At 34.8% G+C, this 18344-nt stretch overlaps 3 protein-coding genes across 5 annotated transcripts; 2 read left to right on the top strand and 1 right to left on the bottom strand.

Moving 5' to 3' along the window:
• Nucleotides 1-1664: 1664 nt before the first annotated feature.
• On the top strand, nucleotides 1665-6343 carry LOC112506486 (NADP-dependent malic enzyme). Its single transcript, XM_025110575.1, has 19 exons — nucleotides 1665-1901; nucleotides 2316-2436; nucleotides 2533-2607; nucleotides 2776-2927; nucleotides 3015-3120; nucleotides 3235-3300; nucleotides 3643-3738; nucleotides 3858-3929; nucleotides 4033-4116; nucleotides 4194-4292; nucleotides 4609-4656; nucleotides 4766-4819; nucleotides 4900-4998; nucleotides 5086-5175; nucleotides 5269-5346; nucleotides 5435-5509; nucleotides 5599-5689; nucleotides 5838-5966; nucleotides 6077-6343. Exons 1-19 carry the CDS (start codon nucleotides 1750-1752, stop codon nucleotides 6163-6165), a joined length of 1776 nt encoding a protein of 591 aa, XP_024966343.1. The 5' UTR covers nucleotides 1665-1749; the 3' UTR covers nucleotides 6166-6343.
• Nucleotides 6344-6448: 105 nt separating this feature from the next.
• LOC112506487 (2-oxoglutarate-Fe(II) type oxidoreductase hxnY-like) lies at nucleotides 6449-9943 on the bottom strand. 3 transcript variants are annotated; one of them, XM_025110576.1, is made up of 11 exons: nucleotides 9791-9943; nucleotides 9159-9354; nucleotides 8978-9076; nucleotides 8793-8844; nucleotides 8242-8363; nucleotides 8048-8166; nucleotides 7908-7966; nucleotides 7563-7619; nucleotides 7147-7192; nucleotides 6954-7033; nucleotides 6449-6790 (listed from the first exon to the last, which is right to left on the bottom strand). In XM_025110576.1, the coding sequence occupies exons 1-11, from the start codon at nucleotides 9875-9877 to the stop codon at nucleotides 6706-6708; spliced, it is 1002 nt and encodes a 333-aa protein (XP_024966344.1). In that variant the 5' UTR covers nucleotides 9878-9943; the 3' UTR covers nucleotides 6449-6705. The 3 variants fall into 3 exon arrangements, with proteins under 3 accessions (XP_024966344.1, XP_024966345.1, XP_024966346.1); XM_025110577.1 differs by having other exon boundaries at nucleotides 8048-8160; nucleotides 9791-9877; XM_025110578.1 differs by having other exon boundaries at nucleotides 8048-8148; nucleotides 9791-9877.
• Nucleotides 9944-14465: 4522 nt separating this feature from the next.
• On the top strand, nucleotides 14466-16463 carry LOC112505923. Its single transcript, XM_025109961.1, has 3 exons — nucleotides 14466-14836; nucleotides 15957-16079; nucleotides 16235-16463. Exons 1-3 carry the CDS (start codon nucleotides 14466-14468, stop codon nucleotides 16461-16463), a joined length of 723 nt encoding a protein of 240 aa, XP_024965729.1.
• The last annotated feature ends 1881 nt before the right edge of the window (nucleotides 16464-18344 follow it).

Here is an 18344-nt window from a genome sequence, read left to right as displayed (position 1 = left end):
ATGATTATACTAATTATATTTTAGATTTTTTATATTTAAAATGAGATGTTTATCCTGTATTTGATTGTGTTTATCTGCAGTTAGTTACACGAATTAAGATATGGGATGAAATTGGATAGAGATGAAATCGTTTAGGAATGAACGAGTTTAAGAGTTTTAACCAAATGCTTTATAAGATAGTATAGATAAAATAGATAAAATTTAAAATGGATTGAAATATTGGAATTATAATTCTTTTTGACCAAATCTCTATTCAGATGGTTCAAATTCCATGAATTCCACCATTTTAACGAATTTATCATCCCATCTATTTATTATGAAATTTAATTATTATTATTTTATATAATAACCTAATTATTTGTTTATGATTATTCACCCTTTAAGTTTCAAAAGAATGTTACCAACTCAAAAAGGAAAATCAAATGAATAAGATAACAAGATGATATTATAAAGGTGTTATTCAGGTTTCAATATTATTTAAATTATTTATAACCGAATTAAATAAGTTTTTGTTAAATCGGTTTTAAGGTTAGGCTTATCAGTTGCATCAAATAAGTGTTTTATTTTAGGTGACATTTGTTTTTTAAGAGGTGCCAGAATCTGAAGTCTTATTTCATTTCTGATTTATAAGAGTTGGTGCTGAAGTCTGAAATTTGAATCAAGAAGACTGTTTTTTTAAATTGTCTATTTTATCCATTATAAATTAAAGCGTTGAACTTATAGATAACTTTATAAAATTTCACATATTTATTCATCATCGTTATAAAATTTACATCTTAATTATATAATTAATCTTCATTTAAATAAAAAAATATGCCATTAATGGCGTTTAACACATTTACATCATATTAGAATACATTAATTGAGAGATGTGAGGATTGATTTGGTAACAACCGATTGAGAGAAATGATCAATTGCTGAGGATTTGAATAACAATAAGAGACAAATAAAAAGTTGGTTTATTTCTTATATAATATTTTATGTTTAGTTTATAAATTTACCAAAAAAGGTAAATAAAAAAATTAAAAAAACAAATAATTGAGTTCATTTAACCCAACCTTGGATTAATTTAAAATGAAATATTCGGTGTCGGGTTTTTCGTAAAAATAAAATGAAAAGAACCTATCCATATCCACTTATCTGCGGTATGTCCCACGCCTGAATGCGATGGAGATTTTTAATCCCAGCAGGCAGCAGCCACCTTAATTAAATAATAAATAATAAATAATAATAATTATTATTCCATTATCACCCTCCACTTTTGGACAAGAAACATGATTATGTCCCAACCACGACCCACGTCTCCATTACCCAAACTCGGTGCTATTTTTATTAATTAATAAAGTATAAAACTAGAATGTTGAATTATTTTTATTTTTTTATTAATTTGGATATCTATCCTGCTATCAAGCCGACCAATTTCAACATGTTCACCTGAAATAATCTACAATCATCTTATTTTAACCTTCGTGGCCACAAATAAATTTTTATTCTTCATTGAATTTAAACATAACATCTCATGATACTTTTGATATTTGAAGACTTAAACCGATCAGAAACCGTACTTTATGATTTATATTTTAATATTTATGATGTGTAGTTTATATATAAGGAAGGAGCTTTGACCGATTTGTATGTATAATTGACTCATTGATTTGGGTTTGGTATATATATACGTATGCGTATATATGAGTTGATTACAGGATTGCATTTCATCAGCTGAATTATTAAGCTTTCAGAAGAGAGATCATGGAGAGTACGTTGAAGCAGATGAGGGACGGAGAGACTGTTCTTGACATGAGTCCCAGGTCCACCGTTGGCGGTGGCGTTGAGGACGTTTATGGTGAAGATCGTGCCACTGAAGATCAACTCGTCACGCCTTGGACTGTTTCCGTCGCCAGGTATATCACTACTACTGCTGATTCTTTTCATCAATGACTTTTGATTTTCTAGCTCAACTAGCTTCAGCTACTTTTGTGATTTTTCATTTTGCTTATTGTTTGTATTTGCTTTTACATATGTAACGAGCTTGTTTCGGATTTAGTTTTATCCAGTATGATGGTTGATAGGAAGCTCTTGGATGTATATTTGTAATTTTATATGCCAAATCTGTAGATGTGTAGTTTGTAAGATCCGTTTGATCAATGACGTTTGATGATTCTGAATTGACGTTTGATGATTCTGAATTGACGTTTGATTAATCTGTGCGCATAATATGTATGCTTGCTTAATCTACTTCTAAATCTGCTGATTACATCAATTATTTAGATTTTCTTCTCGGATTTTTTTTAACTGCAAAAGTTTATCGTTTCCAGTGGATACACTTTGCTGAGGGATCCACGCCATAACAAGGGGCTTGCCTTCACCGAGAGGGAAAGAGACTCTCATTACTTGCGTGGTCTGTTGCCTCCGGCAATTTCATCACAGGAGCTTCAGGTATGCATTTTTCCCGATATCTTCATGCGTGATGTTCGGCTTAATTAAATATGGACATTTCGTTCAATAAGATATTTTGTGTTCATCACTCATCAGGAGAAGAAATTGATGCACAATATTCGTAACTATGATGTTCCCTTACACAAATATGTGGCTTTGATGGAACTCGAGGTATCACTTGAAACTTTATTCTCGCTTTCATTTTCCTTTGGTTCCAAGTAATCAACATATTTCAAAAGTTGAACTAGTGCTGTTCCTGCAGATGATGATAGTATAATTAGTAGTTTATATTCCATTTGCTGTTTGTTCCAAATCTTCATTGTACTATGGTTTTTATAGGAGCGGAATGAGAGGCTGTTCTACAAGCTTCTTATTGATAATGTGGAAGAACTTCTCCCTATTGTATACACTCCTACAGTTGGTGAGGCTTGCCAGAAGTATGGGAGTATTTTCAAGCGCCCTCAGGGTCTCTACATTAGTTTGAAAGAAAAGTATGGCTTTTAGATTGAGCTGTGTTCACTTGATATAGATTATTTCAAATTCGTGTGACCTGACAATGGAGTAACCTGAATTTTCAGGGGAAAGATTCTAGAGGTACTAAAGAACTGGCCTGAGAGAAGTGTTCAAGTTATTGTGGTGACAGATGGTGAGCGTATCCTGGGACTGGGAGATCTTGGGTGTCAGGTAAAATTAGCTAATCTTCTTTTTCTTTTAGTATTTTTTTTCATCTAGGTGATGGAAGTTTTATCCGATGTAATAATATTGTAGTCTAAAATTGGAACTATTTAATTTGTACAGGGTATGGGAATTCCAGTTGGGAAACTTGCTTTATATACTGCACTTGGAGGAGTTAGACCATCCGCAGTAAGTTTCATTAAATGAAAGGAACTGTTTTCTCTTCATATGGTTCACTTTGCGTGTCTTTCTTCTTTTTCTGGGGAAGGAAGGCAGGGGGCAGCACTCCAGTATATTGGCAGTTGCTCCAAACAATATAGAAATAAGACGAATGGAACTTTGACCCATAAAGTTACTATGGATTATTTATAAAAAAAAGAAAAGAAAATCTACTACAGATAGTGGTTACGCGAGTACTTACTTTTGTATTCAATGTTTGGTAGATATACATATCTTCCAAATTTAAATCTCCTATGACCTCTTGCTATCATCTCCATTGCATTTAATTATGGTTTTAACTTGTCCATGTAGTGCTTGCCTATAACCATTGATGTGGGGACAAACAATCAGAAGCTACTGGATGATGAGTTCTATATTGGTCTTAAACAAAAGAGGGCCACTGGAAAGGTATATATCGATGCTCCTCATGCTAGATTAGGGGCATTGAAGTTGTCAACATTTGTTGTAACTTAATCAAGTCTTTCCCTTGATATAGAGGCAGGCTTTAACATCTTTTGTTTCTGCAGGAATATTATGACTTACTTGAAGAGTTCATGTCTGCAGTCAAGCAGAACTATGGTGAAAAAGTCCTTGTGCAGGTAAACAATTAATAAGGCTTCTAAAAGTTTGATTCAAAAGTAAGATTTCATAGATGCATCTTTTCATGTGCACCCTTATATCTGCATTGTCTAAAATTTGCAGTTTGAAGACTTCGCAAACCACAATGCATTTGAGCTGTTGGCCAAATATGGAACCACTCATTTGGTGTTCAATGATGATATCCAGGTATATATTGGTTGATTGATGAATTTACCTTGTGCTGATCTCTGTATTCCTGTATAACTTTGTATCTTTGATTTCAGGGGACTGCATCTGTGGTTCTTGCTGGTCTTGTTGCATCACTGAAATTACTTGGTGGGAGCTTGGCTGATCACACATTCTTGTTCCTTGGTGCTGGGGAAGTGAGACCCTTATCTTTGTGTCCTTTTCTTTTGAACTTATGTGGATTTTGGTCAAGTGTGCACAAAACTCTAGCTTTTCTTCCTTTACATTAACAAATTTATTTTTTGGTAGCAAAAGCTGCACATATAACCTTTTACCACTTGTAATGCACTAACAATTATCGCATTCATAAGAATATGGGAGTACTAATCGATAAAGCATCCGTGCGTGCGTTTAATCACGCTTGTGGATTTATGGAGACATTTCTATGCATTAGGATTTAGGAGGAATAAACTCGCCATTTTCACTGATATCCTAAATATTCTTGTATTTCAGGCGGGGACTGGTATAGCAGAACTTATAGCTCTTGAGATATCAACAAAGGTACCAACTTTATGCTTAAGAAATTAATACCGTCTGTTCTCTTTCATCAAGTTGTATAGAATTCACTAATAGTTGCTGTTTTTCTTATGGTTTTGTTTACTGTTTGCAGACAAATATTCCTGTGGAAGAGACTCGTAAGAAGATCTTTCTCGTGGACTCTAAGGTGGGTACATATAGATGACAGATCAATTCATTTTTCTAACCTGTGCTTCTGTCCTTCTTACATGATGACTACTTCTGCAGGGTTTGATTGTTAGTTCTCGTAAAGAATCCCTTCAGCATTTCAAGAAACCATGGGCTCATGAACACGAGCCTCATACAACTCTCTTAGATGCTGTCAAGGTGAGATGATTGAATGATTTTTCAACTATTTTCATGATAAAAATTGGACCAGTTTTGCATCACAAGTTCATTTCCCATATTCACCAGGCCATCAAACCCACTGTCCTGATTGGAACATCTGGGGTAGGACAGACGTTTACCAAGGATGTCGTTGAATGTATGGCAGCCAACAATGAGGTTTTTCTCTCTCTCTCTCTCTCTCTCTCTCTCTATTTCTCTCATATGCAAGGAAACACAAACTAAAGTAATGAAATAAATTATTGTATGCAGAGACCTCTTATTATGGCGCTCTCCAATCCAACCTCACAAGCCGAGTGCACTGCTGAACAAGCTTACACCTGGACTGAGGTAACTGAAATCACCAACTTACCATTTCAACTTTTGGCAAAACATCTCATGTTAACACGTAATTAACACTTGATCCATTGTTGTATAGGGCCGTGCAATATTTTCCAGTGGCAGTCCTTTTGATCCTTATGAATACAATGGCAAACTCTTCATTCCTGGCCAGGTTCTATACCACCCATTATAGTTTTACTTACAGAATATTGAAATCCGTTATATGGACACTCATGCTATTTTCTCTTCATTTATCTCCAGGCAAATAATGCTTACATTTTCCCTGGACTTGGTTTTGGGTTGGTCATCTCTGGTGCCATCCGTGTACACGATGAAATGCTTTTGGCAGCATGTAAGTACCAATCATGATTATTACCTTAGTTTCAGTTAACAAATTGTGTTTCTTACAAACCTAAGTTAAAAAATAGCACCACAAAAAATTGACATTTATAAGAATCTATTTGTATATTCACTAATTTAATGGATCCGCTTTGATTCAGCGGAAGCATTGGCCAATCAAGTAACACAAGAGCACTACGATAAAGGAATGATTTATCCTCCGCTCACTAACATCAGAAAGATTTCGGCTCATATTGCTGCAAATGTTGCTGCTAAAGCATACGATCTTGGTGAGTCCCGTTTTACCTGTGTGCCATTTTTTTTTTGTATTTTAAGCTTAAAATCAGATTCCGAAAGGTAATGGTAACTTGCTTTAATAAATTGGCCAAATGCATTACAGGTTTGGCAACACGTCTCCCCCGTCCTGCAGATCTAGTGAAGTATGCTGAGAGCTGCATGTACACCCCCAACTACAGAAGCTACAGATGAAGCATTCATAACTTCCGTCTGTATTCAAGTTTCGGGTTTTTTTGAGTCTGTCATCATCTTCTTTGATGTTCTCTTTGTGTATGTTGTAATCTCTATGTTGTTCTGAAAGTATGTTGTGATTGTTGTTTTGAGTTCAATAATTATGAAAGCCCTCTACATAACAAGGGATTTTACTAACAAGTACTTTTTAGATTCCCACCTTTTGACAAGTTTTTAGACATTTTTGTGTATGCAAGTGACAGTTTTCTATTAAGCAGTAACAATTCTCAAAGGTCATCGATTTAAATAAAACCTGTCAGAAGGTCATTTAACCTTATATTTCATTGGCCTGTTGACTGCAATACAACAACTATAAAAGCAACATTTGTCTTCCTGTGAAGGTTGTAACTTTGCTTTGGTCTAAAACCCGACCTAGAAAAGTTAACGAACATGCATATCGATAATCCTCTAAATATCGACATTATTTTGTATGCAATTATAATAACTTGCCAAAACTTGCATTATGTGATACAAAACAAGCTCAATGGCAAGCATTCAAATTCAGTGTTTGTTGTAAGTATTAAGATCAGCATGGGTGTCCCGATAGCGTCCAAGAAGGTAGCTTTCACATTTGACTGGAGGAAACCTACGACAATCGAAATGTTAACGATGCTAAGTACCAAGCGATAGTCTGTAAACAAACTCGTTGTATCTATAAAACGTGTCCGAAATTGCTCATTCATGCAAAACTAAAACCATTTTTTCCCCATTTAACAGACCAAAATAGCAATAGGAGACCAAATACTTACTTGGGAGGGTTCTCTTTTGATTGGCATGTAGGTAAGCATTCAACCACACAATCATGACTTGGCTCCACAAAATATGGAATCTTCACATACAAAAAACAAAAAGCTTGTATGAGTTCTAGCTTAAGAGGTGAGGTGGTCCGGGGTACGTTTGAATCCAAAGAGTATATGTAGTAGTATCTAGAAAACGTCGTACCGAATATCGCTCTTGACCATTGCCCAACACTCGATGCAAGGTCGACCTGAAAACGGTTTCATATAAATAAGCCAAAGGAGTACACTTCGAGTGATACGTTATTTGAACCACTTCCTGTTGCAAACTAATCATTCTTGCAGGAAAGCTAAACGAGCACTAAAACTTGCAAAAAGAGAAGATTTGGAATGAATTATTGGAACCCAAGTACAACCCTGTGATTAGTCGGCTCACATAGCGGGTTAGATATCCAGGTTAATCAAAAAAAACAAAAACAAAATGGTAAATTTGGTAAAAAAAAACCAATCACTCTTCCAAACCTCAGAGCTCTTTTTGGGAATTTTTAACGGATCAGCATCAGTTATCAGAATGAAGATTAGCCATAAAATGATGACATGAATACTGAATGATAGTTATACCTGAAAATACCGTTGCTCCATCGCTCCAGCATATCTCCAAGATTTACAACGAAGGCCCTGAAAGGTGCGTATTCACAAATCAAACAGCAAAAACGTAGTTTACAATCTTCATGTACCTTTTTCGCAAACTAGCTGATAAGTTAGTTAAAAAGCTAGCTCATGACTAGTCAACAGTAAAAAGTTGACCCAAAAAGACATGTTAAAAGATTAATTGGAAAAATACAAAGGGCATACTTGGAAAATTCGTGGAAAAAAGAGCCCATGGAGCTTATTGAAACGCTTCCCAAAAGCTACCTTGGGTTTAATTAAACAAAACTTTTTCAATAAGCGATTCTACTGACTTACCCTTTTACTGGTTCAACGTATTCCCACACCTGAGGCCTCGCATCCTTGTCCTTGCATATCTGAAAAACCGAAAACCAAAATTAACAAACATTCTCAAAGCAAAACCGAGTGTATTTGGAGTGAATAGCAGGTTTTCATACTTGAAGTCCAGGGACACCATCTGTTGCCAAAAGAGTGATCAGACCATAATCAGAGTGTGCACCAGCTCCAAATAATCCCTTGGCAGGATCAGACACTTGACCTGCATCATAAACTATATCTGCTGATTATCTTCTTCTAACGTGATTCTGGAAACATCGAAAACGAATCAGAGTTGTTGAGTTCAAGTTTTCACCTCCATAGTGCAGCAACCGTAGGATTGCAATAGGCTTCCCAAGCATTTCTGGTCGTTCGAAGAAGTCGGGATCTAGATCAAGCGCAAGGGCTATGAGCCTTGCGATTTTTCTAACCACTTCCCTAAAAGAATTACAAAAGGAATCTAGTAAACAAGAAGCATCACTATGATGATATGTGAAACTCCTTTCAATCTCACATGTGGAACCTCATTAGATTACTTCCAAAAGAGCACTTAGCAAAAAAGGTGAAGTTCCAACATATATCAAGAAAAAATGGTCCAACTGTAGCCAATGTGGGACTTTAACTCACCCCCTCCAATGGACACTAGACAGACACAGAGAGTGTTGAGAGGGAAGTAGACGAGTACAGATTGCCCTAGAGTGATAGACCTTGGCTCTGATACCATGTGAGAATATGTGGAACCTCATTAGATTACCATCCAAAAGAGCTCTTAAAGAAAGAAAACAAGTTCCAACATATAATATTGAAGATAAATAGTCCAAGTGCAGCCGACAAGAGACTTCAACAACAAATAACAAAAAGACTTACAGAGCTTGTTGATGATACTTTTCCATGGTTAGCCTCCATCCAGGCAAGATATCTGTCCACCAAATAATTTCAGGAATAAGACATAAGAAAATTGGTTTGATAGAGGGGTGAATGATGATACTTAACAACTTCATTATATATATATATATATATATATATATATATATATATATATATATATATACCTGAGGGAGGCCACAAATTGGGGCCGTAAAATGTTCTTTGAGCATCAGGGTCATCTTGAGGCAATTCAATACCGATATAGAATCCCTCCTTGTGATCACCTGTATGATATGATATGATATGATGTTGGTTGATGATTAATGATTAACGAAGCGATTAATTAGTTGAGTTTGAAGTAGAGACCATGGAGTTGATTGACGGGATCAAGAAGTTCATCCAGAACAGGTGTGTAACCTCGATTTTTCTCGTTTCTAAGAAGCTTCAGTTTTTGTTCCAATGGAAGATCAAAGAACTTCTTGCTTTCACTGAAAACTTGATCCATGAATTCCTGACTCATCCCGTGATTAGTTACATAGAAGAAACCACATTCCATGCACGCCTATCAAACACATTCAACCATTACTAATTCACCTTCTTCTTTTATATATTCAATCCCATTCCCATCTTAACTAAAACCAACTTCTGTTCACAAAACACATAGATACAAGTAAAAGTACTAATTAACTAAATGCTCATATATATATATATATATATATATATATATATGTGCTAAAGCATTTGTACGCTAACCATTAACAATTTTATTATCTACATCCAACTTAATCAGATGATATCGAAACTCAAAACCAACGAGCTTATCAGAATACTGCTTTTTCTCCTTCATCCCCAAGATTCATATCTAACTCTACCACAAATTTATACAAATTAACAATAAAAACAAACAGATAAATTTATTTCACTTCCCCCTACATATAATATATATATATATATATATATATAGAGAGAGAGAGAGAGAGAGAGAGAGAGATGGAGACCTGTTTGAGTAAAGATACAGAGGTAGGGATATCAGGGGAGGAGAGATCAATAGAGTTCAGGTTTGAAACTTTATTAGAATCCCCCATTAAACTTGCTCTTCCACCTTCAAATGCTTTAATTTAATGAAATTAGACGAGATCACAAGCTATTTCTGCGAAGTGTCTGGCTTTAATTTATAGACCATCAGGGAAGAATGTCACTCTGGTTCCATCACAGTCATACCATGTGGAAACTAAACTTCTAGTTTGGTCCTTCACGTTTTGGAGAAAATACGAAAATAGGACCTACACTTTGATAAGTATCTTATTTCAACGTGTGTCTAAAGATGTAGATTCCTTCTTACGCTTCGGGTTTCTTTTAGTCAAATAAGTAATTAAATTTAAAGTTGAAAAAAAAAGACAAAATTATAAGATGGAGAGAGGATAGGAACCTCCATAATATAGATATGGTACGGGTACCTATGCTTTGTATTTTTTTTATATTCCTTTCTCTAAAAATATCAAGATTTCAATGAAATTTTTATAAACATAGGATTTAGGTAATGTTTGATAAACTAATTGCTAATTGATAAGTTAGTTGATGACTGATAAACTAGTTGATAATTAATAAGTTAGTTGATGACTGATAAGCTAAAAAAAATCATTGGGGTAGTTGGTATTTCATAGGATTTATTTATAATAACTGTTTTAAATTCGTCTTGTAATAATCAATTGATAAAAGATAACTTTTTTTTATTTTATTTATAAATTATCTATAAAGAATGCAATTTAATTCTATTGCAAATCTTACAAACCAAACACACCAAAGATTACAAATTCTTTCAATTCCAAATCCCTCAGAAACATTATGTCAAACCAAACGAGCTCTAAATGTTTTATTCCCAATTTGCTTTTATGATTTATCAATTTGTTCGTTTTGATTTCTTCCTCTAATAGTTATTAAGTTTTATCTATTACGTGAAAGACATTTTAAGTCTCTTTTCTTGGAAAAGAGTGGGGAGGAGAAAGTAAAAGTTGAGCCTTCATGGAAAATAGTGGGGAGGAGGCTCTTGGACTTTGCAGTTTTAAAAAGTTCATAATCTTTGAAAAACCTTCGAGTTAATGGAGGTGTTTCATCTCCTTTCTTCCATTATATAAAGAGGCCATGGAGAAGCATTCAAGAGAGAGCTTCAACAATGTAGAAATTTTAAGCTATCTCTCTCTATATTTTATATAGTTGTAGTTATAATTTATTTTGAAGTCTTTAATTTTCAGCACTGCTCACCACTATGGCGACATTTTGTATTTTATTTTTAGTGCAAGTAATCTTTAAGTATTTCTCTTCTTATACTATGTTTTTTTACTTTAATTATTAGCTAAGCACCCCTTTGGGTGTGAGTGTGAATCGATCCTAAGATTAGCAATACTTCGGTTTTGCCATCATTGCTAACTCTTAGAGTTGGTTACTCAAATTGAAGCTTTAACAAAATCCAGACAAGCCGATCACTTGAAAAGAGTGACTCTCGGATGAATTTTAACGTGCTTGGTGAGTTGTTGACAATCTAGGTCCTGTACATAATATCATACATTTCGTGTTGGTAGATCTGTGCCATCCTTTATACAGTTAGTTACAAAATTATCTATTTTTGAAACTGTAATTAAAGTCGGTGTTAATAGTAGGTCTTGGACCCAGAGATGAGCAGACTCTGAAATACGGTTGAGTGATGTAAGAAGATTTGAGAAAGTCTTTCATGATCATGAAGAGATATGGTTTTTGCATGATTTTGTAACTAAGGTTCAAAGGTCGGTCAGGGATGGTGTTACATAGAGATATGAGCACTCTCTCCAAACTCGTAGAAGTAAGATTCATTGAAATCTACTTAGTTCGATCGACAAGCATTTGGTTGTAAAAGTGGTGATTTTGTGGGGAGACTGTGACCACTCTCTATGGAAGTTCATTTTCGAGAGATGGATACTTTTATAGATGTTTTCTGACCAGCCTCCTTGATCATATTGTTACTACTGTTCTCTTAAGTGACATTTACACCTATACCCATTTTTAGTTACTTGTTTACATTTCATTGTGAAAATCATCAAACTTACTCAAATATCCTTTCTTCTTCTCTAATTGAAATCATTGTATTCTCGACTTAGTACTCAAAACTCTGAAGTCTATTCCTTGTGGATACGATCTCGATATTACTACCACTTTATTACTTGTAACAATCATAGTGTTTGGTGTGCACTTGCACCGCCATCGTGGTGACATTATGGCCATTTTTGTGGACCTATATGATTTCCACTATCACTTGCCAACAAAGTTAACGGGTCTTTTTCCTAGTAAAAAATAAAAAAATTACATTATATAATATAATCTATTATCCTTTTTATATATTGCTACAATAATATTATATATATATATAATACACACATACACAAAGACCATGTCATTTCTTGAGAATTAAACAAATATATATATATATATATATGTATATGTGTGTGTCTGTGAGTGAGAGAGATAACCAGGATATTTAAATTGCAAGTTTGGGTGGATTTTTATAATGTGGTAAAAGTTGGGGGGGTTTGAAAATTGGGTTTAAATATCATATACCTCCACTGCCTCATTTAAAAAGTATATATGCTTTCTTTTTTTATTTCCTTTTTTTTGTTGTGTGGATAAAAGAGAAAATTAGAAGAGGTGTATGATATTTTGGTTTCCTGGGTTCGAAGCAAGCAAAAGCAGAAAAAGAAAGAAGAAGAATTGATTTCGTGATTTTTATCTGATAAATTTGTTGCTGATAAAGTCTTTATCTACTTGTGTTTATAAGGTGAGTTTTACTTTAAAAGAATCATTTGATTTGCTTTAATAGGGAACCATATAATTTCATACTTGGGGTGTTTTTCAATGATTATATGTTATTTTTAGCATAATTTTGAGATTTGATATGTTATTATCAACTGATTGGAATAAGGGTAGCATAATCAGGAGCTGAGTAAATTTGTAATAAAGGTGGCATAACCAGGAGCCGAGTATATTGGGATAAGGGTGGCATAATCAGGAGCTGGATAAATTTGTAATAAAAGGTGGTATAATCAAGAGCTGAGTATATTGAGATAAGGGTGACATAATCAATTTTCTAGAAATGATCTTTTGATCATGGAATATTATTATCACATCTTTATGATGCGATGAGATTGATCTTTATCGCATGAGTTTAATGCGACAAGTTTGAGATGGATGAAATAGGTTGTTTTTATCGCATCCTTATGATGTGAGGGATAATGTTTATCGCATCCTTGTTGTGCGAGAAATGGTGTTTATCGCATCCTTGTGATGCGAGAAGTATGTTTATCGCCTCCTTGAGGTGCGACAAGTTGGGGTTATCGCATGTGTGTGATGCGACAAAAAGAGTTATCACATCTGAATGATGCGAGGACATGGGTTTGCATCCGAATGATGCGACAAGTTGGTGTTTTATGTGTTTGATACGACAAGTTGCTTATTATATTTGTTTAATGCTATAAACTGGAGTTGTCTCATCCATATGATGCGACAAATGAAGGTTTGATATGATAAATGTTAATTACATGATGTCTTTTCAAGGATTGGCTTACCAAAAGTGTTTTGGTGATTGTCACCCTATAATAACAATCAAGGGGATTACTCACTCGAACTTATGGTCTAACCCTCGTTTTGTTTTAAAAAATGCGCATTACATGTCGGGCACATGTGGAAGGTAAAGGGAAAGGAAAGATGTGAAGGGATTTGGTATTGCTTTACATCTGTGGATTTTAGGGAAGCTGAATATGTATATGATTTGTGAATTTGTACTTATGTGAGCAAAAAGTTTGTAGCTACTTTTGTATGTAGTAATATGTGTACATCTGGGACCAATGTGTATAGTTATATTTCATGTTATATGAAATATGTGTTTTATGCAAATGGGAGTTGCGATTTTACAAGTTTGGTATCAGAGCCCGAGTTTAAGAGATTTAGGTATTCATCATGATGCTTAGACTTAAACTATATTATTTGCATAATTAAGGTTCCATGACATTTATAAAACCTTTGGGAATAAATATAATGGGTTAAAAGAACAATATATATGGTAAATTCAAATTACAACTGACCAATGTAATCCTAGGTTTACATGTACATATTTATGCTTGAATACCTTATTATATTTGGGAATGTGATTATGTGTATATTAAATTCTTGTGAATTATCTGATGACAAGTAATTCAAGAAGGCCTGAGAGAATTGCACTGATTACCATAGAGGAAAGAGATAGTTCCGCTGAAAATATTCCAGAGAATACACATATTAGTCGGGGAAGAGGTAGAGGTAGAGGTAGAGGCAGAGGCCGGGGAAGGGCAAGGGGTAGAAATATTCTTCATGCAATTGGGAATTCTTGTCCGTGTGGAAATAGAAAGAGTTAAGATTAACCCACAAATTCCTATTACTAATGAAAAGGGAGGCGACATTAAAATGTTTTTAACATGTAAACCTCCTACGTTTTCTGGTGAAAGAGACCCAATAAAAGCTATGTGTTGGTTGAAGGAGATCGAGTCAATTTTCAATACCAACAAATGTTTATAGGAAGATAGTGTTAGATTTGTCATTTCCATGCTTAAATCTAGTGCTCTATACTAGTGGGAAGTATAATCTTTATTAAAACCAGATATTTTGCAAACAATGTCGTGGATGAAATTTACTGATAGGTTTAAAGATCAATTTTATCCTAAAGTTGTAGTTAGACATTTAGAGGAAGAATACTTAAAGTTGGAACAATGGAACATGACTGTACGAGTGTACACTGAGAAATTTATTGAACATTTCAGATTTGCAGAACACTATATCTCCTCAGAATCCCGTAAAGTTGAACGATATGTTTGGGGATTGAAACCTTCTATCCGAGAATTTGGAATTGTAAAGGATCCTGCTACATTCCCATTTGCTGTTGATGTGGCTGAAATCGCAGAAAGAAATAGAAATAGACAAATAGGAGAGAAAGTCGGGGAGAAGAGAAAATGGAAGGGATCATCAGCAGACTTTCGTAGACCAAAGTTTGTGAGATCAGAAAATCATCCAACTCAAAGATTTAATGAGAGATTGTGTCTAAGATGTCAAAATTGTCCACCAAGGTGATTGTAATATTAATTAAGGAGTTTGTTTTAGATAGGAAAACCTGGACATATATCCAGAGACTGTTGTATACCCCAACATTGTTACCATTGCGATTCCCCAAATCATTTTAAAATCGATTGTCCTCAACTAAGGAATCAAAGATCAAATTTTGTTGGTAACACTTAGAGTAGTCGAAGGGGTATCAGAAGAAGCGAACCAAAAAGGGTAAATAGATGATCCTTCCAACTGTCCAGAAAATCTGAACAAATCCTAGATGTGGTGATAAGTACATTTCTTATCAACTCTATATATGCTAAGGCGCTATTTGACTCCGGTGCAAATTATTCTTTTATGCCACCATTATTTGCTGGTTGATCATATTTGAAACCTGTACCCCTTAGACTGTACATTAGTAGTTGATACTGCTAATGATAGTCAAGTTTCTGTTACCAAAGTATAATGACTGCCAAATAGAAATAGAAGGGTGTGTTGTACCGATCCGATTATTCCCTATGCCAATAAGGGAATTTGATGTGGTAGCGGGTATGGATTGACTGTCAGAGAATCATACAAGTATACAATATGCAACAAGAAAATGACACATATCGATCTGCCGGGTAAGGTGTCGATTGTCATATAAGCTTGATTTCTGTTTTAAAGGCCTGAAAGTGTATTCAAAAGGGGTGTCAAAGCTTCTTGGCATATATACAAGAAAGAAAAAGGTAAAGTGGAATCTATACCAGTAATTAATGAATACCCAAAAGTATTTCCAGTTGAGTTATCTAGTTTACCTCCAGATCAATCTGTTGAGTTTCGAATTAATCTAACACCTGGAGCGACACCGGTAGCTCGTGCACCATATAATCTGACACTGTGTGAATTAAAAGAATTAATGATGCACTTGAAGAAATTGATGGATAAAGCTTTCATCATACCCAATACATTTCCATGGGGTGCTCCCATTCTATTTGTCAAGAAAAAAGATGGATCGATGAGGATGTGTATAGATTATTGAGAATTGAACAAACTAACCATAAAGAATAAATACCCTATATCCAGAATTGAGGATTTTTTTGATCAGCTGGTTGGGGCTAGCTATTTCTCCAAGATTGATCTACGATCAGGTTATCATCAACTGAAAGTTCGGGATGAAGATGTAGCCAAAACTGCCTCTCGTATTAGGTATGTGCATCATGAGTTTTTGGTAATGCCTTTTGGTCTGACGAACGCACCAACAACGTTTCTGGATTTAATGAACATGGTATGTAACGAATATCTTGATAAATTTGTTATTATTATTATCAACGATATTCTTATCTATTCTTAATTGGAAGCAGAACACGCGAACATCTTCGTTTAATTCTGAAACTTTTGAAGAGAAAAAAGTTATATGCTAAATTGTCGAAATACGAATTTTGGTTGAGGGAAGTTCAATTATTGGGTCATGTAGTTTTAGAAACAGGTGTTAAGGTTGATTTAGTGAAAATTGAAGCTATTGAGAAATGGGAGACACTGCGAACGCCCACAAAGATCAGACGTTTCCTAGGTTTAGCTGGGTATTACTGAAAGTTCATACAAGACTGCTCATGTATTACAACACCATTGACAAGAAATAATGTAAAGTATGAATGGAAAGAAGAGCAAGCAAGAGCTTTCCAGTTATTGAAAGACAAATTGTGCAGCTCACCAATATTGTCATTACCAGAAGGGACATAAGATTTTATGATCTATAGTGATGCTTCAAAGTTGGGTCTGGGTTGTGTTTTGATGCAACGGGGAAAAATCATTGCTTATACTTCCAGACAACTGAATGATCATGAAAAACAATACTCTACTCATGATATGGAACTTGCAGCTGTTGTTTTTGCCTTGAAAATTTGGAGACATTATCTATTGTGAACTAAATGTCAGGTTTATATAGATCACAAAAGTCTTCAACATCTGTTCAATTAAAAAGAGTTAAACATGACACAAAGAGGATGCATAGAATTGGTTAATGATTATGACTGCGAAATTCTTTATCATTCGGGAAAGACAAATGTGGTGGATTACGCACTCAGTCGAAAAGAAAAGAGTGAAACAATCAAAGCCATTGCATTGCAAGATAATCTAATCCTTAACTTTCTTGATAAGATTTTTAGATGTTAGAGTGAAGATGTAAAAGAAAATGTAAAAGCAGAAAGAATTGGAGGAAAAGACGATCGTGGAATTATATGCTTTGAAGGCAGAATTTGGGTGCCTCATTTTGGTAACAATCGAGAGATGATATTGAATGAAATTCATAAATCTCAATATTTGATTCACCCAGGTACTAACAAGATATACAAAGATTTGAAACCATTTACTGGTGATCGGGATTGAAAAAGTATATTGCACGGTACGTAAAATGATGTCTGACGTGTTTATAAGTGAAGATAGAACATCAACGACCCTATAGAAATTTACAATCGTTAGAAATTCCAATGTGGAAGTGGGATCATATTATGATGCATTTCATAACGAAGCAATCACGAACTCCGAAAGGGTATAATGCTATATGGGTTATTGTGGATCACTTGACTAAATTTGCACATTTTCTACCAATTAAAGAGGCATATCCATTGGAAAGACTTGTGAGGATTTATATTGGTGAGACCGAGACTCGACATGGTGTCCTGTTGTCAATTATATCAGGTAGGGACAACCTATTTACCTTGAAATTCTGGGGAAGCTTTAGGAAGCAATTGGATCCTAAATTCGATTGAATACGACATATCACCCCCAACCAGATGGGAAATGTGTGTGAACGATACAAACCCTTGAAGATATTTTGCGAGCCTGTATTGTTGATTTTGGGATTTCATGGGAAAACCATTTACCGTTGATCGAATTTACCTATAACAACAGTTATCATTCCAGCATTTAAGCGACACCTTCTGAATTTCTATACGGTAGAAAGTGTCGAACGCTGTCGTGTTGGAATGAAATGGGGGGGGGGACAGTTAGTCGGTCCATAGATTGTTCAGTTAATAATAGAAAAGATAGATCGAATTCAAGAATGAATAATGACAGCTAAGGACCGACAGAAAAACTATGCTAACAAACGCCGTAAACCGATTGAATTTCAGGTGGAGGATCGAGTAATGCTAAAAGTTTTACCTTGGAAGGGGATTGTATGTTTTGGAAAAAGGGTTAAACTGAGCCCGAGGTACATTGGGGCCGACAATTTTTCTGGATAGGTCGAACTATTGGAAGCAAATGGAAACGGAACACCGAGTGGGATCAACTTCTTACTAGTAGGGGCTAATCACAGTAAAAGAGTCCAATCTATGAAATAGAGCTTAGTCTGTCCAAACTAGTAAAAGGCTTGAAAGAGTTTTATCTCATATAGGGTCAAAATGCTATGACTTGCTTATACTCTTGCAATCAGGATCAATAATCGGGTTGGAAGTATCGTATCGATTAGAG

This window comes from Cynara cardunculus, assembly GCF_001531365.2.
Source record: "Cynara cardunculus var. scolymus isolate 2C chromosome LG 2, CcrdV1, whole genome shotgun sequence".
Lineage (NCBI taxonomy): Eukaryota > Viridiplantae > Streptophyta > Magnoliopsida > Asterales > Asteraceae > Cynara > Cynara cardunculus.
The sequence above is the reverse complement of the archived record's forward strand: the minus strand, read 5'-3'. Positions and strand labels throughout refer to the sequence as shown.